This window comes from Pelobates fuscus, chromosome 6, assembly GCF_036172605.1.
Source record: "Pelobates fuscus isolate aPelFus1 chromosome 6, aPelFus1.pri, whole genome shotgun sequence".
Lineage (NCBI taxonomy): Eukaryota > Metazoa > Chordata > Amphibia > Anura > Pelobatidae > Pelobates > Pelobates fuscus.
In genome coordinates, this window is record NC_086322.1 from 88886879 (window position 1) to 88910665 (window position 23787).

The 23787-nt window shown below is 43.4% G+C and overlaps 1 protein-coding gene across 3 annotated transcripts in view; it reads left to right on the plus strand.

Annotated features, from left to right (window-relative positions):
* Nucleotides 1-23787, plus strand: part of DCUN1D4 (defective in cullin neddylation 1 domain containing 4) — a 57348-nt gene that overhangs the window by 18733 nt on the left and 14828 nt on the right. For 2 of the 3 annotated variants that reach the window (XM_063457997.1, XM_063457999.1), the window contains 2 exons: nucleotides 15933-16024; nucleotides 18166-18236. In XM_063457997.1, coding sequence (XP_063314067.1) covers nucleotides 15933-16024; nucleotides 18166-18236 — 163 coding nt within the window. The remainder of the gene's footprint in view (nucleotides 1-15932; nucleotides 16025-18165; nucleotides 18237-23787) is intronic. The other variant, XM_063457998.1, reaches the window with a different exon arrangement.

Genomic DNA, 23787 nt, shown 5'->3' on the forward strand with positions numbered 1-23787 from the left:
AACAGATATCTATCTTTCCTTTTATTAATGAGTTATACAGACAACCCCTTTTCTGTGGTGAATTTAAGCCCTGGGAGTTTATTGAGAGCACCTTAATCGTCATGAATTACGATAGGTGCTATGTTCTTATCAGGAGCGACCCAGGCCGCCACCCCGCTCCCGAACCGACATCGCTCAATCATACATTCTAACACTTTCATACCATTTGAATCCATGCCTAGACTAATGCTAAGCAAATTCCTAGCTAAAGAAAAATATGAATCCAAACTAAAATATCCAAAAATAAAAAAACGAATTACTTAGCTAGATACTGTTGCTGGCGCGGTGAGGGACCTAGAGCGAGTGAGAGAACATATTATATTTTATCCCCAGTCCTTCCTGCGTAGAATTGGGACAACTCACGTAATTTCCTCCCTTATCCTACTATGATATTATTAATAGTCATCTTCCTCTACCCCCTCCCTTTATGCTTATGTGAACAGATCTTTTCAGTCATCTCTATTTCTTTAGATGTGTTTTTTTTTTTTTTTTTTTTTTTTTTTTTTTAGGATGAACGGTATTCTTGCCCCCTTCTTATTTGGCGGGGACTAATATTCAATTTTAATCTCTCCTACCTATATAAGACTGTAAAGTAATAACCATATATAAAAAAAGATTCCCCCTACCCTAATCTTTGCAACCCCAAGTGAGTGGTTTATTTTAGTGTATAATCGTTTTTAAATCATTCTATGGTGAGTATTCCTATTTCTGATATCATTTTATCCTGTCATCTCTTTCGATGCTTTTTAGTGTGTAAATTTCTCAAATATATATACATTTCCTCTCTGCATTCATTTATATTGTGAGTTGTATCTACTGATTGTATATTTTATTAGTGCTTATAACTTTAGATTTTTATTGTTTGTGTGTATATATTTATTTATTTTTTTTCCACCCCACCCTTCCCTGCCCCTAGCTACCTTAATTATTATTATGTCCCCTCTATAGTTACGAGAAATTATCTCCCGGATTCCCCTTTAAAATTCTTATCCCATAATTCTTTAACCGGGATAGTTCTCTACGTATTAGATTGGGATCTGATGGAGGCGTACCAAATAATGGGTTAGCAATCTTCCGTATGTCCATCAGTCCTGCTATAAGGAGGTATAAATAACTCCTGCGAATTTTGCTTATTACACATCTATTTCCTTGGGAGGGGGATATGTTTGTTGTTTTAATTCTCATATTCTATTAAATTCCCCTTAGTACCCACTTTCCTCTTTAAACTCCTCATCCCATTGTGCCTTGCCCATGATGGTTCTCTGAATATTGAGATGATATCTTGGTGGGAGACATCCCTCTTTATGGGATAGCAATTTTCCATTTGTTAATCTTCCCGGATGTGAGGAGGTATATAGTGTCTCCTTCCATTCTTATTGTACAGCTATATCCTTAGTAGGAGGATATAATTGTTAATTTATTTCACATTTAATGTGGAAGTCACTGTGATACCCGCTTTTCATAGTAGGAGGGAATGATTGTTAGTTTATTTCTCATTTACTGTGGAAGTCACTTTGGTACCCGCTTTCCAGAGTAGGAGGATATGATTGTTAATTTATTTCTCATATACTGTGGAGGTCACTTTGGTACCCGCTTTTCAGAGATTTGAGGGGGTCCATAATGGGTCTTCTTAGAATCATCTTATGTTTTCAGTTCTTCACTAGTTGTATCAAAGTGCTTCATACATGTTAAATTTTTTTTTTTTTTTTTAATTTTTTTTTTTTTCTTTATTTACATATCTGTACATAGTCCAATCTGGATACCCAATTTATCTAGCTCCTCTGTTGGGTTCTTAGCCACGATTATTTTCTCCTTATACGTAATAAGAAGCTTAGTGGGGAACCCCCACCTATAGGGAATATTATGATTCCTCAATGTAGTGGTCATATCCCTAAATCGTTTGCGGTTGTTCCTAGTGGCTTGTGACAAATCTGGAAATATTACTATATTCATGTATTTTCCTTCTTGAAGTTTTTTATATCGGACTTTCTTCATCAGGGAATCTTTAATTGCACAATTTAAAAATCGTACTATAACATCCCTTGGTTCTGTTGATTTTATGTTAGGAGGTTTTTGAATTCTATGTATTCGCTCAAATGGTGCTTCTCCTATTTCGTGGGTTTCCATATATTGAGCCATGTAATCTTTTAGGTAATCCTCCATTTTGTCTGATTTAATTTCTTCGGGGACTCCTCTGAATCTCAGGTTATTCCTTCTTGACCTATCTTCAATATCCGTGGTCCTACTTTCTAGTACACTCACTTGTTCTTTTAATATATTATTTTGTGTTTGAAGAAGATGTATTTCTTGTCTTGTTTCTTTAATATGTTCGTCTTGTTCTCTCACTTTCTGCTTTAATTCCGTTACTTCCGACTTTAATTCGAGCATGAGTTCTTTGAAGTCTTTGCTAATTTTCCCGTAAAGATTGTCTAGAGCTTCCACCAAGCTTTCTTGAGAAACCGTTTTGCCTTTGACAATATTCTGTTTATCTGTCTGTCCTGAGTCTATAGAGGGGTTCATTAACTCATGCTGCTCTGGAGATATTGATCGTCTTTGATCTTTCCGAGAAGGGACGTTTATTTTTGGTGAAAAGAGGGTATTTATATTTGATGTTTTATTTTTCTCCAGTTCCGTTATTTTCTCTTTTTTTGGACCCATTTTCGGGGTTTTTTTTTTTTTTTCCCCCCTCCTTAAGTATAGAGTCCTGGTAGAAGGATCTAAATAGAGGATTAAATTCTTGAGAATGTTAGCTCAGTATTAACTCAGTATTAGCTCAAATTAATTCTGCTGCATTCCCGGTTGTGTCGTGTAATATTCTAACCACGTTATATGTTTTCCGCTATTACCCCAGGTGTCACTGGTTCGTCTGGGTAGTCTGGGTAGTCTGGAAAGGCTTATAGAAGCTTTATGCTAATTGTTTTCTAATCATCCGAATTCATCCAAGGTATAGTACCCAGATAAAAGGATCTGTATAGAGATGTTTAATTCTGGGGAGTATTAGCTCAGTATTAGCTCAATGTTAGCTCAATATTAGCTCAGGTTGATACTACTGCATTCCCAATTATATCGTGGAATATTCTATCCCCGTTATCTGTTTTCCGCTTATTACCCCAGGTGTCGCTGGTTCGATCTGGTGGGGTCTGGAGAGGCTTATAGAAGCTTATAAAAGCTTATAGAGGCTTTATACTAATTATTTTGCTAATCATCCAAAATTCATTTATCCAATGTTTAGGAGTGTGTGTTGCTTAAAAGAAAAAAGAGGGAACATTTTTTTTTTAACCTGTCTAAATTGCCAGTTGCTAGTTAAGCCTTGTATTGCTGAAACTATAAAAAGAGACTTAGCAGTATCTAACAACCCCCCATATCTAATCTTGAATGATATGCAAATATACTAAAAAAAACCTATTCCTTTTGCGGTACAGCAGGTAACCAAACAATTATTGCCAAATTGCCAAACAATTATATGGTGACAAGTGTTATTGTAGTTATTGCAATAATATTAATTTAAAATACTTGCGACCTCCATCGGCACCATCATTTTTTTTTTTTTCCCGCCAGTACTTGAGATGGGTTTGCCAGTGCTGCACAACCTCCCGAAAACCCACTGGTACCATCCAGTGTCCAGCCAGCCAGTGATTCAGTATGCCGCCGGTTCAGTAAGCTGGTTCAGTAATCCGCCGGTATCCCACTTGTCTGTTCAGATGATTAGCGTTCGTCGAGCCGGCATTTCTGAGCCGTTCCGACCACCCCTGTACCGAAGCCTCTGCAGCGCTCTCTCTCTCTTCCCGCTCAGCCGCCCTCCTCGCGCACCCGCAACGTCACTCCGCTGTCTACGTCATCACGCCACTTGTTTTTTAAGAACTTCTTTCACCCCTATCATAAGCTTTAACTAATTATTATTATGGACTGCAACATATCCAACACTTGTTATTTGATGGAAATTCATTTTGCAGTTAAGCTCACATTTTGCAGCTTATGTGATTCTTTGGGATAAGGATGTGAATTTACAATCTTCACATATTTTTATTTGCAAGTTTAAAATGTTGTTTCTACATTCTCTTCCTTTTGTGAGATCGCAGATCTTATGTTAATTTGGAAACTAAAATATGTTTAAGAGTGATTAAATTGTTCTAAATCATTTCTCAAATGAACACTATATAGTCAGGAACACAAACATGTATTCATGACCCTAAAGTGTAAAAAACACCATCTGGTCCCTCTTGCCCTTTATTCCAGTCTGTTGGTGCTGGCTCTGCCCCTGATCTGCCTGCTTGGCTGACTTCATCAGAAGTTATGATCTGAGCCAATCACAATGCTTTCCTATAGGAAAGCATTGGATTGGCTGTTATTGTCAAGGAGGCAGATCCAGCAAGCCAAACACAGCCATGGCCATTCCTCATCTCTTCATAGAGATGCATTGAATCAATGCATCTCTATGAGGAAAGTTCAGTGTTTCTGTGCACAGGGTAGATACACTGAATTGCAGTGCTGCACAAGGTGCAGTACTGCCCCAGAAAGCACCTCTGGTAGTCATATGAGGAGTGGCCAGTGTAGGTATCCCTGGGCTGCAATTTAAACACTGCATTTTCTCTGTAAAGACTGATTACTGCAAAAAGCCTGTACTGAATAATTTTACGTACCAGAACAAATACAGTAAGCTCTAGTTGTTCTGGTGACTTGAGTGTTCCTTTTAAGCTGTACTCTTAAAATACAAATGAAAAGCAACCGTATGAAAAAGCAATGTAATTTCTAAGTTGCTTAATCACAATGGCAAATGCAGCTGCAGTGGTGGAACATAGTCTACTGTTTGCTAGTTAGCAATCCACTATAAAAAAGATTGACCATTAAATACTTTGAAATGTGTATTTTTAAAGTAACACATGGCAATTAAATTTTTTTTCCAATTACAGTATTTTACCTTATATCTTCTCTTTAATGTCACAGTCTCAACAATTTCATAAAATGCCACACATATTAACTGCATCAACAAAGATGATCCATTATTAATAGGTGAAGCTCGCAGGTATTAAATAAAAACTTCATGGGATAATTGGCACAAGCCTACAGCCTCAAAGTTGATCCATAGCTGATAGATTCACTCTGTGGCATTGTCTTAACAAAGCTGTATGAAGTGTATCTCACAAGGCTGGTATTCTTGGTGAAGTTACTGTTTTTAAAAACATTAAAAAAAAAAAAACTTTGTATCCAAGACAGCAATATTCTGGGAAAAGGAGTGCAAAACCTGGATCCCGTGCAAAGGAGGATAATAGTATTACATGACTTGAATGCAGTGGCATCTCTAGGATTCAATTTAAGGGGGGGCACACGGTGGGCCAGGGGCAAAAGTAGGGGGGCACATTTAACCCCACCCTTGCCACAGTTTGACCCCGCCACTGCTGCATGTTTTGCCCCGCCCCCGACACAATGTGTTGTTTTTTTTTGTTTGTTTTTTTTTATAATCCCTGGTGGAGAATTCATTATTTTCCACCAAGGATTATTAAAAAACCAAACACATTTCCCTTGATACAGTCCACACACACAGACTGCTGGGTCCATATATACACAGACACACACACAGGCTGCTGGGTCCATATAGACACAGACACACACACAGACTGCTGGGTCCATATAGACACACAGACTGCTGGGTCCATATAGACACACAGACTGCTGGGTCCATATAGACACACAGACTGCTGGGTCCATATAGACACACAGACTGCTGGGTCCATATAGACACACAGACTGCTGGGTCCATATAGACACACAGACTGCTGGGTCCATATAGACACACAGACTGCTGGGTCCATATAGACACACAGACTGCTGGGTCCATATAGACACACAGACTGCTGGGTCCATATAGACACACAGACTGCTGGGTCCATATAGACACACAGACTGCTGGGTCCATATAGACACACAGACTGCTGGGTCCATATAGACACACAGACTGCTGGGTCCATATAGACACACACACACAGACTGCTGGGTCCATATAGACACACACACACAGACTGCTGGGTCCATATAGACACACACACACAGACTGCTGGGTCCATATAGACACACAGACTGCTGGGTCCATATAGACACACAGACTGCTGGGTCCATATAGACACACAGACTGCTGGGTCCATATAGACACACACACACAGACTGCTGGGTCCATATAGACACACAGACTGCTGGGTCCATATAGACACACACACACAGACTGCTGGGTCCATATAGACACACACACACAGACTGCTGGGTCCATATAGACACACACACACAGACTGCTGGGTCCATATAGACACACAGACTGCTGGGTCCATATAGACACACAGACTGCTGGGTCCATATAGACACACACACACAGACTGCTGGGTCCATATAGACACACACACACAGACTGCTGGGTCCATATAGACACACACACACAGACTGCTGAGTCCATATTGTGAAGAAATGACTATATTATTAGATATTTTGTTGCATAGTTCTTGCCTTTTTGTGTACTTTTCATTCGGCAGATGGGACTGCCGAACAGAGACCACCCCTGGCTCACTTAACTTCAAAGCCGGCATCACTTTCACCCTCTATGTGTGCGGTCAGCGTTCGTACTGTCGAACGCCACGTGGCAGAGAAAACCGCGGCCATCTTGTTTTCGCCAAACAAAGGCAGCGGGACTTGGTCGTCGAGTGTCTGGAACTAAAATCGGACACTCGACTTCCCAATCACCGGTCCCCATCATGCGAACGCTGGAACTAGTGATACCGATTAGCTAGGAGAGCGCTAATCGGTACAAATACGCACACGAATGAGGGGAACAATCGCTGCTAGGAGCCAGGGGAATTCATTCGGTACTTTTATGCATTTCTTCCCTTTTTCTGAAGTGACCGGCAAAACCACACGAACCTCTGGAACTATTTTGGGCAGTCCGCCCCCAGTGGACCGGTCACAAAGGACTTCCATACTTTTTGCGAACCCCTGAACCGATCCGGGTGAAATTTGGATATGTTGGTCACCCGGATCGGGGCTATCAGGGGATATAGCATTTGTGGGGATACCCCAGGTATAAAGGGGTGTTCCAGAAATTGGGGAAAATAGTGAATTTTCAGCCTGGAGATAATTAGGTTGTTACTATATCAGACCTGATTATCTCCAGGACTAGGGGAGGGAACTGCCTGTTTGTATTGGGTGTGTTTTATATTTTTACTGTTCGGGATTGGATAAATGTTACTCCTCCCTGTGGGATGTCCCCTTGCATGGGGACCTGCATAAAAAGCCATGTGTGTGAATAAACGTTAGTTCTACTTGTATCCTGAACCTGGACTCTGACTGTTATTTGGAATTCGTATGCTGTAACAAGGGAATTATCTTATGCAGCTGTTTTATTCCGTATGGATTTCGGTTCCTGTAACTATCACAGCAAGCTCGCACTACCTTAGACTCTGACCTTTCGGGAGGAAACTACCGAACGCGGTTTGTCTAAACTTGGTTTCCTTACAATTGGTGGCAAGCGGAGGGATTCGAATCCCGAATGGACGTTACAAACCAAGCAAGGGAATGAATGGCTCAACAGTACCAGCTACTTAAAAGAACCACACTAAAAGATTTACTGGAAGCTCGAGGCAGAGTGGCAAGTAACAAGACAAAAGCCACGTTAATTGCGGAATTAATACAGAGCGATAATACCAGTAATACGGAGATGGATCAAGAGGAAGAAACCGTGATGCAAAAGGACATCCGATGGATGGTCAGTCTATTGGGACCCAACCCAACTACAGAGGCGCTTTTGCAGGTCATGGCACAAGCCAGACAAGCGCAAAAAGAACGAGAGGACCGGGATAGGCCGGCACAAGGAGATTTACTACACTCCCCGGGAAGTACTGGGGAGATACCAAAGAAGGTAAATTATGCAGCCTTTAAATCGTTTAATGACAATGAGATGGAAATTGACAGTTACTTGCAAGACTTTGAACGTCAATGTGCGCTGGAGGGATTAGACTCCACAAAATGGGCTGCAGTCATTAGCAGTAAATTGTCCGGTAGAGCAGCCGAGGCGCTGCGAGCAGTACCTGAGGGGGACATACATAATTATGAAAAAGTAAAAGACATTTTGTTGGCCAGATATGCTGTAACTCCGGAGGCATACCGGAAAAAATTTAGAGAGCTGAGGAAGACTGGGAGAGATTCCCATACGGAATGGGCTTTTCGGCTACAACGGGCGGCCCGCAATTGGATGAAGGGCTGCCGAGCAACCACTCTGGAGGATGCTTTGCAACTTATGTTACTGGAGCAATTTTTTAATCACTCTGCAGAGGACATAAAAGACTGGGTTAAAGATAGAAAACCAAAAACTGTGGAGGAAGCCGCCAGGCTAGCGGATGAGTATCAAGATAATAGGAGGAAGGAGCAAGGGGTGAGCAGACCACCTTTTAAGCCTAACTACCAGGCTCCAACAACCCCTACCCCTCCTAGACCCTCCATGAATAACCCTTCACCGAACCCAGCAAACACACCACGTCCTCCTGCAGTGTGCCATTATTGCAAGCAACCAGGGCATTACAAGAATCAGTGCCCTCGCTTAAACCGGGGAAGCTGGGAAAGGCAACCCCCACAACAACCCAGGGCAGCTGCTCATTGTGTGCAACAGGAAGGCACAACCGGTGTTCCTAACCAGGAAGAACAGTGGAGTGTATTACACGAGGTCAACCCAGTTCAAGCTGGGGGTGACAACCGGGACCACCACCGCCAATGGATTACCGTAGATGGCGTGGGGGCCCGGGCTCTGAGAGACTCTGGGGCTACTTTGACTGTGGTGCAACCTCACACGATCAGAGCGCAAGCTCGCACCGGACGCACAGTCGCTGTGAGGGTGGCTGGGGGCGCTATTCACAAACTGCCCACCGCTAATATCCTTGTTGATTGGGGTTCCGGGTCCAAACAGCTGGAGGTGGGGATTATGCAAGAACTACCCGCCGAGGTTTTGTTGGGGAATGATGTAGGATGCTTGACCTCTCAACTGGCCCGAGACCCCCCTGCCGAGGCATACCCAGTTACCACCCGAGCTCAAGCCAGACTGGAAGCTCCGCTGCACTCTGAGGAAAACCAGGTAAGAGTCGAAATACCCCCCTTACCCGATCCTACCTTTCCTTTCTGGGATACCCCCCAGGGGTTTGAACAAGAGCAGCGTACCGACCCCACATTAGAGGGTTATAGGAAGGCAGCGGCCGTTACCCCAGGGAACAACCCGCACGAAAAATTTGAGTGGTATAAGGGGTTACTGTATAGAGTGACCGAGGGGGTGGGACAGGGGGCCACCCAGGTCATCAAAAGACAATTAATTGTACCCCGTAAATTCCGGGCTGAGTTGTTAAAACTCAGTCATGACATTCCCCTAGCAGGACATTTAGGGGTTAAAAAGACAAGAGACCGGTTAACCCAAACCTTCTTCTGGCCCAGGGTCACCCAGGACCTCAAGTATTACTGCAGGACGTGCGACGTCTGCCAAAGGGTGGGAAAAAGGGGAGACCTTCGGAAGGCCAAACTTCACCCATTGCCTATTATAGAACAGCCCTTTCACCGAGTAGCGGTAGATTTAATAGGACCCCTCAGCCGACCCAGCCAGTCGGGCAAAAAGTTCATACTAACCGTGGTCGACTACGCCACTCGGTACCCGGAGGCAGTCGCCCTCACCAATATAGAGGCCGAGACCGTGGCCGAAGCCCTTATTCAGATTTTCACCCGAGTAGGTTTCCCACAAGAGATCCTATCCGATCGGGGAACTCAGTTCACGGCTACCCTGACACAACAATTGTGGCAGAGCTGTGGAGTGAAACCCCTGTTCAGCGCCCCGTACCATCCCCAGACTAACGGGCTCTGTGAACGTTTCAATGGCACTCTAAAACAGATGCTAAAAACATTTACGGAGTCCCACAAGAACTGGGAAAAATTCCTCCCCCACCTTCTGTTTGCCTACCGTGAGGTGCCCCAGGCCTCCACTGGGTTTTCCCCCTTCGAACTCCTGTATGGGAGAAAAGTTCGGGGCCCACTGGAGCTCGTACGGGAGCACTGGGAGGGCAATACAGACGAGGGGGGAGTCCCTATCGTCCAGTATGTTCTGGAGTTCCGGGACCGTCTGCGGGCGCTCACCGCATCGGTTCGGGAGAACCTGCAGACGGCCCAGGAGGACCAGAGGAAATGGTACGATAGGGGAGCCCAAGATAGAGTACTAGAATTAGGGCAGAAGGTGTTAGCTTTGAAGCCAGTTAAAAAGGATAAGCTACAAGCCGCATGGCAGGGACCATTTAAGGTGGTAGAACGGGTTAGCGAGACCACCTACATCGTGAGCAAATGCTCAGATGAAAGGCTGACCAAAGCCTTCCATGTGAATATGCTCAAACCATACTTTGAGAGAACAGAGGATGTGGGCGCCGTGTGTGCGCCCGCCACAGAAGATAGTGAGGGACTACCCCTCCCCGATTTACTAGACACCGCTCCCTGTACTATTGACCAAGTAAGCTTGGGTCAAAATTTAAACCCCCTGGAGAAAGGTGAGGCCACGCAACTGCTGCAGAGATACCAAGAGATGTTTTCAGCCACCCCAGGCTATACCTCCGCTGCGGTACACCGCGTGGAAACCCAGGGAGAGACGCCACTGCGGCAACAACCATATCGGATCCCGGAAGCAGTGCGTGAGAGTATGCTCACCGAGCTAAGGGATATGTTACAGTTAGGGGTAATAGAACCCTCGCAAAGTCCTTGGGCCTCCCCGGTAGTACTAGTACCGAAGCGCGACGGTACCACGCGCTTCTGTGTAGACTATCGGAGGCTTAACGATCGTACCATAACAGACGCCTACCCCATGCCCAGAATAGATGAGCTCTTAGACCGTATGGCGGGGGGGAACTACTTGACTACCCTGGACCTGTGCAAAGGTTATTGGCAGATCCCCTTGGAGCCTGCGGCCATCCCCAAGTCGGCATTCGTCACCCCTTTCGGGCTATACCAATTCAAGGTTATGCCCTTTGGGATGAAGAATGCCCCGGCTACCTTTCAGAGGATGGCCGATAGGCTCCTGGAGGGGTTTCAGGACTTCGCATGCGCGTATCTAGACGATATTGCCGTCTACAGCCGCACATGGGGAGATCATCTGGGCCATGTGTCCAGGGTACTCCAACGAATCCACCTCGCAGGGCTCACGTTAAAACCCGACAAATGTCACGTAGGTCTGGCCGAGGTACAGTATCTCGGCCACAGGGTGGGCTCCGGTAGACAGCGTCCAGAGCCAGCGAAGGTAGAGGCCATAGCGAACTGGCCCCAACCTAGGACCAAAACCCAGGTACTAGCTTTCTTAGGGACGGCCGGTTATTATAGAAAGTTTGTCCCAGAGTACAGCGCCCTGGCCAAACCCCTCACCGACCTTACCAAAAAGGCCCTCCCCAAACAGGTTTCCTGGACCCCAGAGTGCACGGACGCTTTCCAGAAGCTTAAAGCGGCATTGAGTGAGGCTCCTGTGTTGGCAGCACCCGACTACACTAAACAATTTCTTGTACACACAGATGCCTCCATGTTCGGACTGGGCGCCGTGCTAAGCCAAGTGGGCACAGACGGCATGGAACACCCGGTGGCATACCTCAGCCGTAAACTGTTACCCCGAGAAGTCAGCTATGCCACCGTAGAAAAAGAATGCTTGGCCCTCGTGTGGGCCCTCAAGAAGCTACAGCCCTATTTGTATGGGCGGGCATTTACCCTTATGACGGACCACAACCCCCTGGTATGGCTTAACCGGGTAGCTGGAGACAATCCCAGGCTATTACGGTGGAGCCTAGCCCTTCAACCTTATAATTTTACTATGCAGTACCGGCCCGGAAAACAAAATGGTAATGCGGATGGCCTGTCACGCCAGACCGAACTGGACTCCCAAACCGCTACTTCTCTCGGACATCCCCAAGCCAACCCGACAGGGTCTAGGCGGGTATGCCGACCTATGGACTTATAGGGGAGCAGTGTGAAGAAATGACTATATTATTAGATATTTTGTTGCATAGTTCTTGCCTTTTTGTGTACTTTTCATTCGGCAGATGGGACTGCCGAACAGAGACCACCCCTGGCTCACTTAACTTCAAAGCCGGCATCACTTTCACCCTCTATGTGTGCGGTCAGCGTTCGTACTGTCGAACGCCACGTGGCAGAGAAAACCGCGGCCATCTTGTTTTCGCCAAACAAAGGCAGCGGGACTTGGTCGTCGAGTGTCTGGAACTAAAATCGGACACTCGACTTCCCAATCACCGGTCCCCATCATGCGAACGCTGGAACTAGTGATACCGATTAGCTAGGAGAGCGCTAATCGGTACAAATACGCACACGAATGAGGGGAACAATCGCTGCTAGGAGCCAGGGGAATTCATTCGGTACTTTTATGCATTTCTTCCCTTTTTCTGAAGTGACCGGCAAAACCACACGAACCTCTGGAACTATTTTGGGCAGTCCGCCCCCAGTGGACCGGTCACAAAGGACTTCCATACTTTTTGCGAACCCCTGAACCGATCCGGGTGAAATTTGGATATGTTGGTCACCCGGATCGGGGCTATCAGGGGATATAGCATTTGTGGGGATACCCCAGGTATAAAGGGGTGTTCCAGAAATTGGGGAAAATAGTGAATTTTCAGCCTGGAGATAATTAGGTTGTTACTATATCAGACCTGATTATCTCCAGGACTAGGGGAGGGAACTGCCTGTTTGTATTGGGTGTGTTTTATATTTTTACTGTTCGGGATTGGATAAATGTTACTCCTCCCTGTGGGATGTCCCCTTGCATGGGGACCTGCATAAAAAGCCATGTGTGTGAATAAACGTTAGTTCTACTTGTATCCTGAACCTGGACTCTGACTGTTATTTGGAATTCGTATGCTGTAACAAGGGAATTATCTTATGCAGCTGTTTTATTCCGTATGGATTTCGGTTCCTGTAACTATCACAGCAAGCTCGCACTACCTTAGACTCTGACCTTTCGGGAGGAAACTACCGAACGCGGTTTGTCTAAACTTGGTTTCCTTACACATATACACACACACACACACACACACACACACAGACTGCTGAGTCCATATACACAGACTGCTGAGTGAATATACACACACAGACAGACTGCTGAGTGAATATACACACACAGACAGACTGCTGAGTACATACATACACACACACACACAGACAGACTGCTGAGTACATACATACATACACACACACACACAGACAGACTGCTGAGTACATATACACACACACAGACTGCTGAGTCCATACATACACACATACACACACACACACACACACAGACTGCTGAGTACATACACACACATACACACACACACGCACACAGACTGCTGAGTACATACACACACATACACACACACACACACACAGACTGCTGAGTACATACACACACATACACACACACACACAGACTGCTGAGTACATACATACATACATACACACACACACACACACACACACACAGACAGACTGCTGAGTCCATACATACATACATACATACACACACACACTGCTGAGTCCATACATACATACACACACACACACACACACTGCTGAGTCCATACATACATACACACACACACACACACACTGCTGAGTCCATACATACACACACACACACACACACTGCTGAGTCCATACATACACACACACACACACAAGCTTCCTCACTAGCAGACACACCCACACACACCAAGCCTACCTGTCACTGGAAGCTGTTGCTGGGGGTCAGACAGCCATCTTCCATCCTTTCCAGCAGCAGTAAGGTCTGCTGCTTAACGGCGGGGGCTCATGTGTGGGGGGCGGGGCCTGTGCCGGGGAAGCTGCTGAAAACACCCAGCACCGTTCCAGCCCCTCAGTCCTTCATTCCCTCGAGCTGTAACAGACTGTTACAGTCTGAAGGAATATAATTTAAGCCCATGGCCAGCAAGTTGCCGGCATTTGGGGGGGCACAGCATGATGTAGGGGGCCCCCTCTGCACCCCCCCCCCTCCTCCCCTTAGCAACGCCACTGATTGAATGGTACTGGGTCATTCAAATATTATTCAGTTGAATATATTTGTTACATCTGTTTTTTTTTCTAAATGATCTGACATCCAGATTTGTGCTTGAAAACTCCTGTGGTATAATTTCCTCCTTTGTCATGACTTGTCTTTGCACATTTTTTCTATAATCTGGTGGATTATTTTGATAAAAATTTATATATGGGCAATTGTCTGGTAGTTAGTTGTCATTAGGACTTATGATTGCGCTGTATGGTTTTATAACTGCTAAGGAATGTAGGCTATTTATACGGCTAGGTGCCTGCTACACTGGAGGGACGTTGTACATGTAAAATAGATGGAGAACTATAAAATAAAAAGTTAGTAGAATAGTTGACTTTTTCAGTCTATATGAATTCTAGCCCTTAAAGGGGTGGTCTAATCACCAGAAAGACTTAAACTTAATGTAGCGGTTCTGGTGCAAAGAGACTGCCCTTGCAGCCCCAGCAATGCAAACACGATCTATTCTGTGAACAGGTAATGTTTACATTCCAAGCTGGTTGTTACTCAGAGAGCCATAATAGGTCCTTTCTGGTGTAGTCCTACAATGTTGGCAGGACTGGCGTTTCATGCTCAGCATGAAGATGAAGAACATTCCCAATAGAGATGCACTGAGCCAATACATCTCGATGAGGATATTCTGTTTGCACGGTTTGAGGATTGCTCTGCATGCGCACTAGACCCCCATTGTTCTTCTATTAGAAAGCATTGGATTGGCTAAGATTCAGTAATGTTGCGAACTGTCACTGCAAGTAAGTTAAACTATTTAATTATTTCAGTGTGACAATCTAAATAGTTAGCAAAACACTGTTATGTTAGCAATACATATTTGTATTACTAACAATGTTCCTTCAAATTGTTGGACTTTTTTATTATTGCAGTTTGTATGAAAAGAAACTAGTAAAAGCTTGATCCATTTCACATTTCCTAATTATTTAAAAAAAAAAAAAAAAAGTTTAGGTCACAGAAATCCAGATTTTTGCTTGCTTGTAATTATGTGGAAGCCTAAAGATTGCACCAACATTTCATTTTACTTTCTTAGGACCAAGGTTATTTTCACTAGTAATTTTCTGATTTCTTATTTTGTAGACTTGCATATTATATATTTGGATTTATGTGCATGCATGTGTATATGTGTATACACATTTTATAGTGTGTGTATTGTTGTTTAGTATGATTAAAAAGCTAGTGTGTAGTTTTGCCTATAATTTGTTCACAAATATTAGGATAAAGAAAAAAATAAGTTTCTCAAAATATTTAATATTTTTTATGTCCGTAATTACCCAAGTCTTTGTTACTCCTCTTTCATTGCCAAGGCTCCTTTGCTCTCTCAGTATCCGTGAGTAAGTGGGAGTCTTGAAATGCACATTCAGTGTTGGCACACCTCAGTTTTTTCCTGCCTATAGATTTGAAAGCAAACACGTGCAAAGAAATGCTGGGGAGGGGGCTGAACATATTGCTCCAGTCCCATAGCAGTTAATTAGTTTTTAAGCAGTGACTGAAGGGCAAATTCCAGTTCTGCGATTACACTATGGTATGTCACTGGTCCTTAAAGACCATTTTAAATGTATAAGTGCAGCATTGGTTCTTATGTTGTTAAGTTTTATTTATTTGAGATTTCTTTAATGGTTTATTGGATTTTATTTCTTTATTATTATTGTGGTGTTTATTGTTGCCACTTTTATTTTTATGTAATGTTCACTGCACGTGTGCTCAGCTTATTAAAACATTAATATATTATGGCTGTTTCATTTATTGATGATAGACAACCTGTTTTTGAATGTAATGCATGTTTGTGTGTTAATTTAAGAATGTATAAGAAATACGACTCTTCCAGAATAAAAGCAGAGGATGAAGCTTTTTCAAGCAAGCGATGCTTAGAATGGTTCTATGAATATGCAGGTATGTGACTTTCTGTATGTGCATGGCAACACAATATGACAAATGGAATGGACATCTTCCTAGAGTTCATCTTCCATCATTGAGCATACGCGGTGTTTATTTATCCGGTAGAAGTACCTGCACATGCACAGTTGCTCTTGGCAAAATAAGTCCCAGTGAAGACACTCTGTAGATCATGCTAATTCTGTCTGTATGTTCAGCCGGCACCTTTAATAGTATATATTTAGTTTGAAGAAGATCAAGAAGTGCTTATAGTAATTGCTTATTTAAGGGTTGTGAACGAGCTTAAAATTTTAGGCAAAATACCATATTTATGGGAAATGTAGGATGCAGTTTTTTTTTTTTTTTTTTAACCCCAAAAATATGGATTAAATAACTGCCTGTGTTTTATATTCCACATGTATACATCTAGCAAATATTTCTATATCATTTATCCTATCCACCTATCTCAGGCTTCTGTTGAGGAGGGGATCCTGGAAGACTCTGTCTGCACCTCAGCCGGGTGCAGGCTGAAAGTATTCCCCCCAAGCTCCAGCCATTCAGATTATTGCTGCAGATTACCCCTGCAATGCTTAGATAACACATAGTACCGGGGTTCGCAAGAAGAGTGTACTTGGTCTGCACACCATGGAGGTGCAGGCTAAAGTCACTCAAGACCAGGCCACCAAGCATCGTCTTGTTCCCTATCCCTGGCCAAAGGTAAGAGGCAGAGAGGGAGGAAGAAATAACCTTTTAATGAAACAAATACATTTTAAAATAATAAAATATAAAACTGCTCCCCTCTCAACCACCCACACAGCACAGCCCCTACTCACCCCACAAATTCACACACACTGCATTCATTATACACACACGTCCTCCCTTACACAAACACACATACACACTGCATTCACTAAACATATACTTCTTATTAACATACACACACTGCATCCCTTACACACACTTCATCCCTTACAAACACACACTTCATCCCTTACAAACACACACTGCTAAAGTTTACTGTAATTATGGTACTGGTTGTTTTTTTGTTTTTGTTTTTTCGTTTTTCTGAATGTCTATTTAAAATATATGGATGCATCTCGTATTCTGGTGCATACACTCCTATACCTAAAAATACAGTTTATGTAATATTTTCACTTTTTATGGTGTGGCTGACAAAGTTACTTGGGGCATGGTGGAGTTACATATCTGTGTGGCAGACCACAGTCTGAAATGTTGCTCCTCCAATGCCATGGAGCCAGCTTACCTTCTGACTCAAACATGGTTGATTTGATATCCCAAAATCCATCAAATTACGTAATGTGAGGATTATTTTCTCTTTGATACTGTGAAGCGAAATTCTTCCTTGATAGACTTGAACCAGCGCAATGGAATCTGATGGCCCTATATAAATAATAATAATTATAACCATACTGCTGGTAAAGAATTGGGAATTCATTTCTAGTAACATCATAAGAATAGAAGAACCAAACACCACTTTCTGTTGCTAATTTCCGAGTCTACAGTGATCTATGTGTGATACACTGCACATGCTTTTATATTTTTACCCATTACACCAAATGTAGTCTTGTGCATATGCCATTATACATTCCCATACATGTCTACAAGGAAATGGTGATTAATTGCTAATGTTAATATTTATAAGGAGAGTGCAGGCACGTGGCTGTGTGAAGGACAGTAGACTCAAAATAATGTAACAGACCTTTTTGGCAATGAGCGGCTTTATTGGTTGACAACTTTGTATTGATTTGGACGGGCTCTCTCATAGCCTTTCATATGCAGGAATAGTTTCCATTCCGGAGTGAAAAAAATGTATGAAAGCACTTGGTAACCTAATACAACCTGTAGTGCTACATCTATAAAGTTGCTGTGTAGTTTAATTTTATTTTCATGTAAGAATCCACTTGTGAGTGTTAAACTTCATATCCCTTAAAGCTGTGTTTAAGGGATATATACCGTTATATGGTATGCACTGCACTCCTGAAAAAATGGATGATGATTTGGTCACTTCCTGATTACAACAGCACCTGAAGATTTTAACAAATAAACAATACATTTAATTTGTGTCTACTTCTTATTTCTTCTGTAATGCTTCAGCAATTTTCCTTTGCTGTAAGATAACTACTGTGTTTCTTTGGCAGGGACAGATGACATTGTAGGCCCTGAAGGAATGGAGAAGTTTTGTGAAGATATTGGTGTTGAACCAGAAAATGTATGTCCTAAATTAATATTCTGCTAATGTAGCCAGAGTAATCCTGTGCAATACTTCAGTTTGCAAACAGGAGCACTCACATGACTTTTATTAATGCATCATAAATTGTTTTGTTAGTTTTAACATTTTAGTGCAAAAATAATGTATTTATAAAGTTAAAGGTATGTGGACTGAAGCATTGATGACTACGTTGAATTTTCTTTGCTGATTAATGCACGTTTTTCTCTTTTGAGTTATGTTAAATTTGTAACTTCCTGTTGTTCACAGGATTTGACTTGCTGTATGGGACACTCGAAAGCACTAAAACAACTTGGTAAAGTAGTTTTGCCATATAGATCATGCCCCTGCAGTCTCACTGTTCAATTCTATGCTATTTAGGAGTAAAATCACTTTTGGTTTTGTTCATGCAGCTCTAGCCACACACCTTAGCTGTGATTGGCACTGCCTACACAAAAATATAGAATGGTTTAAAGCAGTTCTGTCATGTGCTTAGCCTTTTTTTTTTTTCTATGACTAGGTGAAATGAATGTATTCCGTAGCCTGGCAGTGACTCATTGTCTATGCCTTCATTTGCCCTTTCTCTATAGTGGACATCCAATCTCACACATGTCCACTCCATAATTGTTAGCATTGGTCTCGTGGTGAGGATTGCGAGAATTTATCCCAAGGGATGTGACTGGCAGGTAAGTATAATGGGAATAATTTGTTTTATGAGGAGAAGGAGGAGGAGTTTGCTTTAAGGCCTGCAAATACCGGAAGGAAATAAGAATTTATTAAGGATTTAAGAAAAGGGCATTTTGACGTAACGGAGCCTCTTTATTTAAGTGCACACAGGAGGCTGTTGCAGTGTATACAAAAGTTAAAATTAAACACACTGTATTATAATGTAAGCTAAAAAACATAAGACTTTTTTTCAGGAAGTGTGTAGGTGTGAGTCACAGCCAGGAGAGATGAGGATAGGGCTACATAAACAACAAAGTGACTAATCTCCTAAATGACAGCGAAATTAACAGAGGCCTAATCTGTACAACAAAACCACTTAATTATGCAAAAGTTGTATTAGTACATGGTGTTCTTTAAAGGGACAATTTACACACCTTATCAACTTCATCTAAATTAAGTTATGTTGCCAGGAGGCCCCCTGGCTTGGAACCAGTACGTTTCTTTCCATACCTGTTTTATGAATTAGGAGTCACTGATTGGTTGAGACAGAGTTGGTTGACACTCTCAGCCAATCAGTAGCGCCCATGCCTGGCAGCACGCCGCACTTCCTGAGTCTGAAATTTCAGAAGCCGGATGCTACCTGGGGGGAGTTGAGATCGGTGCTTGAGGCTCAATTTGGAATTAAACCGTTCGAAAATGGTTTAACCCCAACTTGAATTTAAAGCCACAATTGTGAAACACATAGCTAAATATTTGGCTATTCTGGTCTAAAATTTGAAATATATGTTGCATTGTCAACAAATTCACACATTAGTGAATATCATGTGCACATTATATTTTCAGTGTTATGTGGTAATGCTAATAGTTCAGTCTCAATCATGGTGACATCCCTGCTTTGGATGCATTATCTCCAGAGTACACCAAAAGCACGTTACACTTACCTGATGCTACCCCTATTGGTGCCATAATCTTCTTTCTTCAGGCCCTGCCACTTCATCCAGGAAATGAATGGTCAACATTTGCTTAAATCTCTTACAGTGAGATGTTCATATTTGCATGTAATCATTAGATCATACCTGCTCTTCAGTTTTAATAATAATTTATATTGTGTATCTCAAAACTAAAGTTGCCTTTGTTCCTACTCCTGCAATAGAAGCCTACTCTTTTGTCTTTCATTTCCCGGCGACCCTAGGATGTTCCTTCATTAATATGTAGTTTGATCTTTCCTCACTTAAAAACCTGTTATTTCGGACACTGCGGCTCCGAACTGAAAGCGGACAAAAACGTACTTTTAAGGGCGATTACCTGCTATACTGAGATCCCAGATACCGAACCCGCACACCTTACCGCCATGGGACACAAAACAAAAAAGTCCAAACAGGACCGACCTACCATGGGAATGAACATCGGCGAAATGTGACGCCAGGCACATGGCGCGAGCGTGCCCAAGATGGCCGCGCTGTTGGGCGGCTGTTCCGATTTCTCGGACGACCCGGCCTCAGAGGAGGAAGAGGCATTTTCAATCGCACCGGCGAAACCCCAGCCTACACAACAGACAAAACAGGACTCATCCCCGGTCACAATCTTGGCCTTAAAGAAACTCCTTGCGGAATTACAGACCACCCTGCAAGCCGACATTGCCACGATACGTGGAGGGCTGCAGGGACTAACAGGCCGAATCAACACACTGGAAACTACCTCTAACCAGGACTCCCAGCAGATACAGGTGCTGGAGAGAGTGGTGCAAGACCTACAACAGCAAAATCAGGCCCATGAACGCCGCTTCGCGACCCAGGAAGACCTCAACCGGCAGAACAACTTGAAAATCAGGGGGGTACCCGACGCGGTCCCCGAAGCGGAGCTGCCGCACTTAATGAGAAGAATGATGGGAGACTTGCTACCAACCAAGCAGGCTAAAGCAACACCCCTGGACGGTTTTCCGCATCCCCAAACCGGCTAAAGCCCCACCAATGGCATCAAGTGACCTGATCATCCAATTCAGGCACGGAGCAGACAGGATGGCTTTCCTGAAGGCAATCAGGGGCAAGCCAAACTACCAGTTTGAAAATATGGCATTAAAATTTTACAGCAACCTGTCCAGCAGTACAATGGCCTGGCGAAGGTCACTCAGGCCCCTTACCTCACTACTCCAACAGCGCAGCATAGGATACCGCTGGCGCCTGCCCTGTATGCTCAAAGTCACACACGGAGAGACCACACACCAACTCCAAGATATACGAGATGCGGGCACACTACTAAGGGACTACCACAAGACCTTTTACTAAAACCGCAACCCGATACCAGACCCACGCATATCTGGGACCCGAGCAACATCACCCCATTTACACCAGGACGACAGGCAGAGGAACCATACACTACAGCGACTACATGAAGCCCCGAGAGACTATCTGACCGGGACTGACAACGACTTCTCATAAATACCTTAAGTTTGTGTTCACTGTTTATTTAGATTTTGACAAGTTATACCGCTTTTGGGCACTACATGCCTACCAACAGGTTTGCAATACCTCACACTCCATAAGCTAACCCCTGCCGACACCGCAACATGTACGCCTCGGCTGGGATCACCTACCTAAAATGCCGGAACTGCAGCAGTCTCCTGGCTTGAATCTGTCTTCGGACACTTCTTTGACTTTACCACCTTGCTTACCGCAGCCGTAAAGCTTATATGCCAGTTCAGTCATCCTAGCATGCTAGCCGATGCTCCTGTCCACATGATAGGATGACTAGAAATTCCTTTTATGAGAATGTTCTGCTTCTTTTTCAGCTCGCAATGCCTTTCGCAAGATGGGCAAATCAATGTAACATAAACCTACAACCTGTCTCAACCTTTTAGTTAATTAATTTTTACTGCATACTAGCTTATGATACACTACAATTCATACTACCACACTACAACTATATTTGCATAGCTAACCGAGCACTGTTAAGCGTTGAATATCTCGCCATCTTACTCTACCCAAATGATGCATGTAACTTAACTAATGGTACTAGCTACACAAACATAGTTAACCTTGCATTGTTAAATATTAATTGTTTATAATTTTATAACATGACAGGAGGCTTCGTATTTGCTTAAGTCTCTCTTTACTAGAACTCCACAGCAGCACAGAAAACAACCAATCAGAAAAAAGTTAGGTACTATAAAACTCCCCTCCCCATGCATCATTTCCTCTTTCTTTGCTGCTCCGCATCAGTACAGGTCAGAGTACCACTGCCTCCTGCTTATGTGGGTGGCTTTGGGTTTTATTTTGATTTGTTAGGATTAATTTCTGGTATCTTAGTATATTTACCTATTTGTTGTCTGTACCTTTTATTTAGTATCATATATTTTTCTACTTTTATATATTGTATATTATGTTATATTTTTGTACTTATTTGTTATCTGTACTTTTTATTTAGTATCATAGATAGATGTTTACTTCTTATTTTGCCTCCCCTGTCTTCTTGGGGATTCCTTTCCTCATGTGGTAGTTTTAGGGGAGTTCTTGGGGATTCCTTTTCAGCCATGCCTTCCCCCCTCCCCTCTCTGCATGCCCCGCCATTCTTCCGCGGGCTGCATGCACGGCATAGGGGTTTCAGGAGACTAGCCTCTGGCTGTCTCCTGATTTCCCCGAACCTCTTTGTGTTTTACTGGCAACCGAGGTACTCGCGGTCGGAAGCGAGTACCCGGCGACCGAGCCACCCTCCCACGCGGCCGCCCCGCTCTCCACGTGGCCGCCGCCACCCCGCTCTCCACGTGGCCGCCGCCACACTCAGCTCCTTCTCTGAGCTGCGGGCAGCCGAACGGGTGGAGGAGGGTGCCCCTACTCGAAAACGGCCCCTCCTCCGTCCACGGATCGGAGCTCTGCTTTTTGCCGCCCTACTGGGATTCCCCGACGGATTTATTGCAGGTTTGCCTTCGCTTTTTTCATTTATGCCTAATATCTCAACACAGAGACATGATGAACATCAACATGCTTAGACCTGGCGCATTATGCCCAGGGTGTTTCATATAAGGAGTAATATGATGCCTGAAAGGCTGTAGATGTGTGACTTTCTTTACAGAAATATTTAAATGTAAAAACGCTTCCGTTAATATTCTATTTTGTTACTTGTAATTCTGTCCTTATTTTCTCATAACCCACTTTTTTATGCTTTGTGTGATCATACATATTTAGGTCACCCTTTATCTTTCGATGACAGTTTACATCTAGACTGCAGTGATTTTTTTAGTTGGCTTTACATTCTTGAGATTGCTATAAAATTTTTGCTGTCAGGGTATATCACAGATTTAGTTTTACAGTTTGCTGTGTGCTTTCTGACAGTGTAGATCACAGATTTAGTTGTACTGACTGTGTACTCCGAGTTTTAGCTTTCCTGACTACCTGTATCACAGACTGCTGTGAGTTTTACTACTGACATGTGGGTTTGCCGTCAGTGTATATCTCAGATCGCGGAGAGTTTCTGCGGTCAGTGCGTATCGCTGTCTAGTGTGCGTTCTCTGTCTGGGTATATCACAGTTTTTCTCCGAGTTGCAGGTGTATATGAACACAGTTATACAGGCTCTGTACAGGGTGTATACAGTGCCAGTTAGCTCTTGGATTCATATCCTTCTCAGTGTATATTTTTTTTCTAGCCCAGCTACGAGGTCTCAGGAGGGACTACTCTGATATGTATTCTCTGTCTATGGCGTATATATGAGCTACAGACCTGGCTCTGACTCTAACTGGTATGGGAGACCAGTCTACGCTGATACCTTACAATTTTATCAGGTTCTTGGGGAGAGTCATTGAAGTTGGCTATTGTTTAGCCCTACTCCTGGAAGTGCCCATGGTTGCAATATCATTAAGGTGGTATGGTGATGGTAATATGCTAAGACATTTCT